Source organism: Bos grunniens, chromosome 4 (genome assembly GCF_055505025.1).
Source record: "Bos grunniens cultivar Pamir isolate PY7600 chromosome 4, Bosgru_T2T1.0, whole genome shotgun sequence".
NCBI lineage: Eukaryota > Metazoa > Chordata > Mammalia > Artiodactyla > Bovidae > Bos > Bos grunniens.
In genome coordinates, this window is record NC_141168.1 from 56,122,784 (window position 1) to 56,133,339 (window position 10,556).

Here is a 10,556-nt window from a genome sequence, read left to right on the forward strand (position 1 = left end):
TAATAATCATAGAGAGTCCCCCTTAAGCACTTCCTGTGAGCTGGGGGATTTGGTAAATGCAGCACTTAGCTGATTGTTCAGGGCAGGGCTTCTGATAATGTCCTAGATTCAAAGCCCAGCTCCACAATTAACAGCTGTGTGATGTTGGGAGATGATCTCACATCTCCATTTTTTCAGGTTCTTCTTCAGTGAAATGGGTGAAGATAGTAAGAAATTTGACATTGAACTCTCTCTACAAAATTCTGGCCATAGTAAATATCAACACCTGTTAGCATGTCACTTTATCATCATGTCATCATTATAACACAGCAAGGGTCAAGCTTGGATTAATCCCATTTTATGGACAAGGAAATGGTTCAGGGGGATTAATCTACCTGTCCAAGTTTATGAAGGTTCAAATCTAGGTCTTTCTGACTCAGACCCACGCATGTTCTTAACCACTGTGCTATGTCAGACTCCCACCATTTATCAAATCTGCAGCATTTTGAAAGTGACAGAGGTGGTTTAGATCTGTGTGCGTTTGCTTTGTCTATTTTTTAACATTTGAAGAACTTTTTTGCCAGTTTGGCTAACAGGCTGTTTATTCAGAATAGAAGTAGGGTCTAGCAGACGATGAAGCCATGGCTGGACAACCAAAGAACAAGTCACCAGCTCTGTTGTATGAGGAGAGGGCTGCGTCCCAACCCCCAGGGAGGTACCCAGGGGCAGCCTAACCAAAACAGGAGGTCAAAGCAGGAGAAACAGCAATGCCCACCTGAGACCAGGGCATTTCCACTTCCTCTGGTCCCCGCAGTAACAATTAAATACAGGTGTAATTACCCAGCAACACGGAAACTGTGAGACAGAAATGTTAAATGACTTACCCTTTAGGTAAACGCTGTAGCAGGACTTGTACTAGAGCTTAAGATGTGGGGCATGGAGGAAAAGAAAGAAGGTGCAGATAGCACAACAGAGCACACTGCAGAGGGGACTGAGATGGCTGCAGGTGGAGCACTGCGTCTACACTAGTGAGCTGTGGGGAGCTCCAGGAGACTTGTCTAGGCTGAAGGGACCCCAGCCAAGCAGGACACACCCAGGTCCAACTGAGCTGGAGCTGCCTCTGGGCTCTTCCTCCAAGCAACAGGCTGCTGCTCCAGTCAGCAAATGCCATTCTCCACAGAAGGCAGGAGCGTGGATGGAGGTAAACGAAGGAGAGAGAGCTCTGTGGGGACCAGACCCCAGCGCACTGCCTAGCAACCAGAGCAAAGCCTACATGACCCCAGATCACGACCTCAATTCTGCAGCTGCCTCGGGCTGCAACTTGGAAACCCCAACTCTGCACTCTAGGTGAGGACAGTGAAGCATCTGACTTCATCTAGCCCGTAAACAAAGTGGGGGGAAAAAACTTGGGTTCTGTGTCAGCTGCGAGTATCAGGAAAACCTGACCAACAGCGGCTTGCTTAACCACAACCTTGTGGAACCGGGAGACTGGACGCTTGTCAGTGGGGGAGCTTTGCTTTCCAGACCCGTGCCCAGCTCTCAGGCACGTGGGCATCCGTCCTCCTGCCCTGTGTTTCCACGTGGCCCGAGTGAGTGAGCTTAGTGGGATAGCCCTACACTGTCAGAATCCAGCTAACCCTTCCGGGCCCTGCCTTATCTCCTTGGCCTGCCGCCTCAAGGCTTTATTGACTGCCCGGGAACGGCCAGCATTGTGCTGCTGCCACTAAGTCGCTTCAGTCGTGTCTGTGCAACCCCATAGGCGGCAGCCAACAGGTTCCCCCGTCCCTGGGATCCTCCAGGCAAGAACACTGGAGTGGGTTGCCATTTCTTTCTCCAATGCATGAAAGTGAAAAATGAAAGTGAAGTCATTCAGTCGTGTCCGACTCTTCAAGACCCCATGGACTGCAGCCTACCGGGCTCCTCGGTCCATGGGATTTTCCAGGCAAGAGTACTGGAGTGGCGTGCCAGTGCCTTCTCCGAGCATTGTACTAGGTCCTGGCAACTGTGGACCAAGCAAGTTTTCTCTACTCTTGAGGGAAAAAAAAAAAACAAATCCTGTTTCACCTGGGGCTTCCTTGTAATTGCAACTCTGTGTTCCTGCTTCATTCTGTAACAAAGTTTCAACCAAGAACAGGCTGTGTCAGTGGCTACAACTGCCTCATCTCCCATCACATTTTAAGAATTTTTTTTAGTTTACAAAGAGTGTAGAAAAGTAAAACAAAAGAAACCCACAAATGTATTTATTTATCTCACCTAAGACAATTTCTGGAGATAGGTAGTTCCAAGGTTGTTCTGCTTTTGGCCTTCTTCTCAGCATCACAAGATGGCTGCCAAAGCTCCAAGCATTGCATCCTCACATAATAACGGTCCAAGCAGGAAGAAAGAGGGCTAGTGGGAAAGGCCTTTCTCTTAGTACAGACCTCTCTTTTACTAGAGAAAAAACTTGTCCCTAGAAATCACATAGCAAATGTCCCCTGCTGTATCCCACTGGCCAGAACCAGGTCATATGCCCAGTTCCTTAAACCACTAAGGAAGTGAAATGAGATCCCATGATTAGCTTAAGCCAATCCTGATTCCTCACCTGGGGCTGGGAAATTGTGTCCCAGACAACATGGGGCTTTTCTGTATGGCACAGGGAGCTCAGCTTGGTGCTCTGTGATGAGCTAGTGGGGTGGGAGGGAGGTACAACAGGGAGGTGCTATATACACATAGCTGATTCAATTTGTTGTACAGCAGAAACTAACGCAACATCGTAAAGCAACTATACCTCAGTTAGCAAAAAGAAAAGGAAAACACAGGCTTCTTTTAACAAGATTAGGCAAGCAGCAGTGGCTCTACCTCCTACTCCCAACCTACCCGGTACCCTTCCCAAGAACTTGGTCCTTGATTAATCAAACCCAAGTTCTTCTTAATGAATAGGGAGGCACTTTGTGTGAGAACCTGTGTCTGCTAATTATACCACAGAAGTTCTTCCCACGAACATTACTCATAGCACCCAGGCTCTGCTATCCTCACATCCAAAGACTTGGCAATTTTGATACATCCTAAAACAGACCAGTTCCTCAACAAATGGACTGGTCATAGATATTTCACTGAAGAGTCCTCAGAAGCAGACACAGAGGAGTGGAGAACTTCAGTGCACAGCCCTTCACCCCAACAATTCTCCCTGGAAACACCCCTCCAGACCTACTTCCGGTATCTCACCACGTCCCGTCTTTGCCCTTCCTTCACACATCCTCTGTAGAAATTGCCCTGAGCAGTCTCTTACCTCCAGCCTACTTTATCCACTCAAAGGCCCAATAGCCATTCTTGGGTTTGTAACCAAATAGTATTCCTCAAGCAAAGCATTTAAAATTGTTCAGTATTAAAGATGTTGATATTGGAGAAGGAAATGGCAACCCACTCCATTGTTCTTGCCTGGAGAATCCCAGGAATGGGGGAGCCTGGTGGGCTACGGTCTATGGGGTCGCACAGAGTTGGACACGACTGGAGCAACTTAGCATAGATGTTGATAAGTAGGATGAAAGGAGAGCAAGGGATAAATGGGTGGAGAGTAAGCTGAGTAATTTCTGATAGGTAATATGGTAAGGAGAGTGTTGATTCTCATATCTTCAGGCACGTGTTTGTTTTTTAGGTCACCTAAGAGTAGCTATCTTCTGTGATTAAATTCCTGTCTTTGTAAGATTATATATATATATACACACCCCAGATAGCAAGTCAAAGTCAGTTCTAGTTGTCATACCTTATTTTCCTTAACCCTAATTTCATGTTCAAACTTTTTCTATACAAGCGTGTGTGTGTTAAATATAAAGATTAGTCAAATGGACCCAGTTCCCCAAATCTCTCAAGACCTTGCTATGATGAAACTAACTTTACAGGCGTCTGTCTCACACAGCCAGCCAATTACTGGAATCCCTGAAGAATCTCAATGGCACCTGAGGATTTGCATGTTTCCTTTCCATCTGGTGAGATTCAGGCAGAACAGGCAGGGCATAAAGTAAATGAGGTGCTCAAAGATCCATTGACTCTAGTCAGCCATGAGCTGAGGCTGACAGCTCATGGAGGGGTGCACTTGCTACCTTACTGAAGATAGAAACCAAAGTTGAACAGAATCACTCGGGCCATTGACTGAGAAGTTTTCTTCTTCTTTGTTTTGGCTGCACCACCTGGCATGTGGGATCTTCCCCACAGGGATCCAGCCCCTGCCCCCTAATTTGGGAGCTTAGAGTCTTAACCACTGGACTGTTCTTTTTTTATTTTTTATTTTTAATTAAAAAAAAAAAACTTTTATTTTTAAGATGACTTCCCCTTTGTCCAAATGGCAATTCAGAAAAAAGGGCCAGAAGTCAATCTTGCTGAAATTAGAATCACTGATCTTTCTTTGAGACTTCCCTGGTGGCTCAGACGGTAAAGCATCTTCCTACAATGTGGGAGACCCGGGTTCGATCTCTGGGTTGGGAAGATCCCCTGAAGAAGGAAATGGCAACCCACTCCAGTCTTCTTGCCTGGAAAATCCCATGAACGGAGGAGCGTACAGTCCACGGGGCCACAAAGAGTCGGACACGACTAAACGACTTCACTTTCACTTTCACTTTGTTTGGAGAGTGATTTGGTGAGTATGCGTCTCAGCATGCTCCTTCACCTGAGATGTAGGATAAGGTCTATAAGATGGAGAAAGTTCCAATTTCATATTGAAAAAGTACAATAGGAACTGCAAAGAATTGATTTAATTCACTTCATTATCAATTGTCTAATTCTGTATCTTCAAATATTTTAAGGCAATAACTTTTTAATGCAGTGGTTTAGAACTTGAGAGTGTTTGTGGAAGTTCCATTTACTGGTAATTTTCCTTCTGCTATTATTTTTTACTGTCAACTTCTAGAATTTATGCTGCCCTTAAAAATTTCAAGGCAGTGCCTTTTGAAAGTGTAGTGTGGGTTGAAAGTATTTCATGAACAGTTCCATTTAAAACATTGTAAGAAAGTCATTTTTTGTGTGTGTGTTTTCTATTGGAGTACAGTTGCTTTACAATACTGTGTCAACTTCTGCTGTACAGAAAGGAAATCAGCTATAAGTAAACATATATCTCCATTTTGTTTTGCTTTGTTTTGGATTTTCTTCCCATTTAGGTCACCACAGAGCACCAAGTAGTTCCCCGTGCCATATAGTAGGTCCTCACTAGTTATCTATTTTATACATAGTCGTGTATATATGTCAATTCCAACCTCTCGGTTCATCCCATCCCCCATCCCCTGAGAATTTCTCAAACAGTGAATCTGGATGCCCTCTAGGCAAGCTGCTCTCATCCAACAATTGTGTAACTGTGAGTGGTGATGGGGCTTTCCTTGCAATGCAATGGACATTTCCACTGTTGACAATTCTGAGTAGAGGAGCCCTCAAAGGAGATGGAAGAAGAATATTCAGAGAAGGAGTAGGATCAGGAGAGACCTGGACAGGCAACCAGAAGAAGGCAGATGTTGGTCAACAATGCAACCACCGGGGAGAGGTCCAATAAGAACATGATTCAGTACACCCATATGTTCTGGAAACTGCCCTTGGCAGAGTGTGTCCGTGGAAAGATGGAAGCAGAAGTCATATTATCTGGCTATAAAATGAAGCGGGGATACAGAATTTTAAAGATCGGTTGTGGTTTTATCTTTTGAAGGAATAGGGTTCTATTATGAAATTAGAAAGGGGAGAAGCATTAGAAGACAAAGTGTAGTGTAGGCTAAGTCATCTCCCAGAGAAAATCAACTATACTGTCATGTAGAAAGAGCCCTGGATTTGGAGGGCTCTAAAAACTTAGATTCAAATCTTGGTTACAAGATTGGGGGCTTGTTTTCCAATCTCTTTAGACCTTAGTAAAATGGAGCTAGTAATACTTCAAAATAACATTCAATGACATAATCTTAATTAAAAAAAAAAAAAGTAGAAAGCCCACCATATACTCTCTGCCCAGTGTGTGTTATTGTAAGCCTCAGAGAGAGAGCAGCTATTACCCTAGGTAATCAGGTCAATGATCTTGACAAATTCCCATTGCATTCCTCGAGGTTTTTATTTCATTTTGTTTTTATTAATGTATGCTGGCTGAGTGGGGTTTCAGAAGCAAAAAGTAAGAGCACATTGTCCAAATGCTTCAAACTCTTTGTTAGTAAGAATCTGTTTCAGGATCTGTTTCTAAATAAGGACCTGGGAGATGATCCTGCCTTGCTTTGTTTTGATTTACCTTACTGAACAGCAAGGCCCAAAAAGGAGATCCCAGAGCAGACCCTAGAAACCAGGACCCCTGAAATCGGTCCACTGCCCTTTCCACCTCATAAAATAGACCCTATGTGAACAGCTTCTTTGTATCGCCAAGGAAACAAAGCAACAAAGAACCAAAGCAGTTTGGAGTAGAACTGATCCAAATCCCACGCCTCCTGAACTAACCTGCCTCCTATCACCCTCCCCCAAAACCCCCACTCCCACCTAGCACCCAAAGGAAGAATTAACTACTTGAAATAGACCATTTTAGGTTTCTTTTTTGTCCTAAAGAGGGGGAAACGACTGCACTTTCTCTCCTCTAGACAGCATCCTAATTTGTCTCCACTTAGCCACAGAGCTCAGGACAAGAACCTTTGAAATTAATGATGCTTTTCTGAGAGTAATTGCTTCTGCTTTAATCACATGCTAGTTCTTGCTGCCCACGGGGCTCAGCATTAAGATTGCCTAAAGGAATCAGCAAATTGCCCGAAATGCACTGCTCTCAAGCTTCCAGATTGCTTAATACATGATGATGAGTCACCCTAAGCCAGGTAGTCACCTCACTCACATCCCTTATAATGTGGGCTTGCAGGTCAATATGCTCCCTGGGGCACGGACATATGTATACCTATGGCTGATTCATGTTGATGTTTGGCAGAAACCAACAAAATTCTGTAAAGCCATTATCCTTCATTCAAAAAATAAATACATTTAAAAAAATATGCTCCCTGGGAGGCAAATCAAAATATGGGGCTGAGAAAACTAGGGGCTTGTATTTTTTTTAAAAACTGTCCTGTATTTCTTTTACTGATAGTAACATTCACAAAACTTACAATTAGCCATTTTAAAGTATACAGTTCAGTGGCATTTTATTTACAAAATTGTGCAAACATCAATTCTCTCTAGTTTCAAAACATTTCATCACCCCATAAAAAAAACACCCTGTACCCATAAAGCAGTCCCTCCCCATTCTCCCCTACCTCCATCTCTGGTAGCCTCTAATCTGCTTTCTGTCTCTATAGGTTTTCTCAAATCTATGGATTTGTCTATTCTGGATATATCGTATAAAAGAAATCATGCCTTACATGCCTGGCATCGTTTCATGTTTTGAAAACACATGTTTTCAAGGTTCATCCACGCTATAGCAGGTATCAGTACTTCATTCCTTTTCATGGCTGAATAATATTCCATTGCACAGATAATTTTCTGTTCATCTATTGATGGACATGTGGGTTTCCACCTTTTGGTTATCATGGCTAATGTTGCTCTGAGCATTTTTGTTTAATCTCTGTGGATCCCAGCAGTTTTTGATATGCCTCTTAGCTCCTTTAGCTCATTGAGATCACCTGACTAGAACAACTTTACCAGAAACCCCCACCAAGAAGAAATAAGATATTCTTAAGAAGAAAGTGATGTTCTTTTGGTCATTTTATTTTCACTTGCTACATGATGTTATAGAACAGTCTTTTGGACTCTGTGGGAGAGGGAGAAGGTGGGATGATTTGGGAGAATGGCATTGAAATACATATAATATCATATATGAAACGAGTCGCCAGTCCAGGTTCGATGTATGATACTGGATGCTTGGGACTGGTGCACTGGGACGACCCGGGGAGATGGTGTGGCCAGGGAGGAGGGTGGAGGGTTCAGGATGGGGAACACATGTATACCTGTGGCAGATTCATTTTGATGTATGGCAAAACCAATACAATATTGTAAAGTTAAAAAATAAAATTAAAAAAAAAGAAAATGCTTAGCATGGTATTAGAAGAACATCATATTCCAAACAGACTCAATAGTACCACTATTCCTGGATATTGTTGGCATATAATATCATATGAACACCTGTAAATTGACTGACATAATGTAACTTTGGGTTCAATGATTTTTGCATATTTTCCTAACTGCCTTGTTTAACTAGATAAAGGTAAAGTCTCTGTGCATTCAACGGAGTCAGATGTGACCAGAAAATGTGATTAGTCTCACAGATTCTGGATCAATAAGGAGCAAGAGATGGGGAAACACTGAGACCTGCTGCTCACAGACAATCTTTATCAACAGGGTTGGATTATAACCCTCAAATCTCCCTAAAAATTTGGCCCCTGAATATGGCCAAATCCAGCCTAAGTATTCACAAATGTGTATAAAATACCTTAAAATACAAAAGTAATGTTAAGTAATGAAGGAACAATCAATTTAAGCCAGGGAAAGACAATACAGATTGTTAAGTCATATATTCTGTCTGAGGATCATTTTTCTCCCAAGTTCATAATTTATAGTACAAATTGAGTATCACATGATGAGTTAACATTAGCTTCTCTCAGCACTGGAACTTAGATGAGGTACAATTTAAACCTGTTTATGCTGCTTTCATAGCTGGAGGTTTTTTAAACCTTAACTTGAAGGAAGATAAGACCATCAAAGCAAGGGAATATTTTTTTTAATACCCTTGAAATGGAATTGGGCATCAGTTTTTGGACCTGCCGTGATTTCAACCTTGCAAAAGGTGGAAATTCCACAGGCTGTATCCTTCAACATAGGCAGCTCTCCCTCTCAAGGATCATTTTAAAGCTAGTTCAGTGTATTCTTAAACTCTAAATATCTCAAAACAAAATGTTTACCTCTAAATGAACTTGTTTTAGCCACACCAACATGTCTGTATCTGAATGTCAAGATGTCTTCATAAACAGGTCGAAAACTACATTTCCATTTGTGCAAGGAAAGAAATCCAAATGCAGAACTCACAGATTTCTCAAATAGTTACTACTATTACACAGCTTTAACAAATGGTCCTTTTATCATGCTAAGTTAATTCTTTCTAGATATAAGTTGTGCTGTAAAGCTTATCAGACTAAAATAAAGTTGTCATTTGAAAACTTTTTAAAGGTACTGTAGAGTATACCAGTTCTGCACATGCACACACACACAAACTTAAAGAAATTTGCTAGTTTCAATTTTAACCTCTTATTATATGAGTCTAAAACTCTTGCCCGATGGCTGGAGCAGTGAAGAATCCGCCTGCAATGCAGGAGACACAGGAGATGCAGGTTCGATCCCTGGGTTGGGAAGATCCCCTGGAGAAGGAAATGGCAACCCACTCTGGTATTCTTGCCTGGAAAATCCCGTGGGCTACAGTCCATGGGGTTGCAAAAGAGTCGGATATGACTTAACGATTCAACCAAAACTCTAAATGTGATTGAAATCTGTTTGATCCATAGTTTTGATTTTCAACTCACAGAATTCAGATCAGGATGTATTTTCTCCCTTTTGAAAGACTGGGCAGAATGAAGGTTCCTAGGGTTTCTCCACTTAAGCAAATCCCCTCCTCTCTTTCTGACCTGAATTATTCAAGTTGAATGTACACTCAGTCTGTATAAAATGTTCAGTCCTCTCTTCAGCTGTGTAGGCAGTGTGGGGTCTCACTTAGGAAAATGTGGTAAACTGCCAGTTTGTGAATAACAAAATCCTCAGTGAGCTTTGCCCCACCATTGTTTTTACTTTGGATAATTCTTCAATAATATCCTAATGAAACAATTAAGGTTTATTTACCAGTACTTTTTTCTTGACATTCTCCAATTGTTGAAATTATTTTTCAGATAAAATCTGATAGTTAAAAAATCATTTTCCCAAGAGACTTGCTACTTCAGAATACAAAAAGCAATGCATATTTAATATGAATGAATTAATCAGACAGAAAGAAACAAAGAAAAGGGAGAGTGCTTATGCATTTGGAGATATTCATAACAAAGTCATCTATTTCCTATATGAAAAGGCAAACTAATGTGTCAGACTGGATACATTCTAATGGATTTTGATAGTCTTTATTTTGGGGAAATCCATAAAATAAAATTAAAGAGGGAAAAATGAAGGGTAGAAACTAAAAAATATAATGTAAAGGAATAATATGGAAGAGTATATTAAAATGCATCTCAAAGAACTAGGCAACTCTGTACATCTTCCAACTTCAATCTGCAGCTCACTAAGAGAGTCAGACTTTGCTCATCAGTTTGATGGTAAGTTTACAGCAAGTAGCTCTATTGCTGTACATAACTTTGGAATTTTAAGATTTAGAACTTAAAGTAAGTGTGAGTAGTTATCACATGTTTTAAGAAGTGGTGGTTTAAAAGTTATGATGTTTTCCCAGTAGAACTGAAGGCAATTCAGAAAACTGCATTTACTTATAATTACGTCACCACTGATTTTTCTAACTCATATGAGAAGAGAAATGGGTCTTTGGCCATTTTTAGCTAAATAAAGTTCAGTTCAAATTAAGCAAAACAGTTAAACTGGTTTATTTGACCCTGAAAGTCAACATTCAATGTATCTCACGATTC

At 41.5% G+C, this 10,556-nt stretch overlaps 1 protein-coding gene across 1 annotated transcript in view; it reads right to left on the bottom strand.

Moving 5' to 3' along the window:
* Positions 1-2,345, bottom strand: part of PDE1C (phosphodiesterase 1C) — a 642,269-nt gene extending 639,924 nt beyond the window's left edge. The window contains exon 1 of the mRNA XM_086396463.1: positions 2,233-2,345. Within this exon, the coding sequence (XP_086252589.1) occupies positions 2,233-2,330 (98 nt within the window). The 5' untranslated portion in view covers positions 2,331-2,345. The remainder of the gene's footprint in view (positions 1-2,232) is intronic.
* Positions 2,346-10,556: the final 8,211 nt, after the last annotated feature.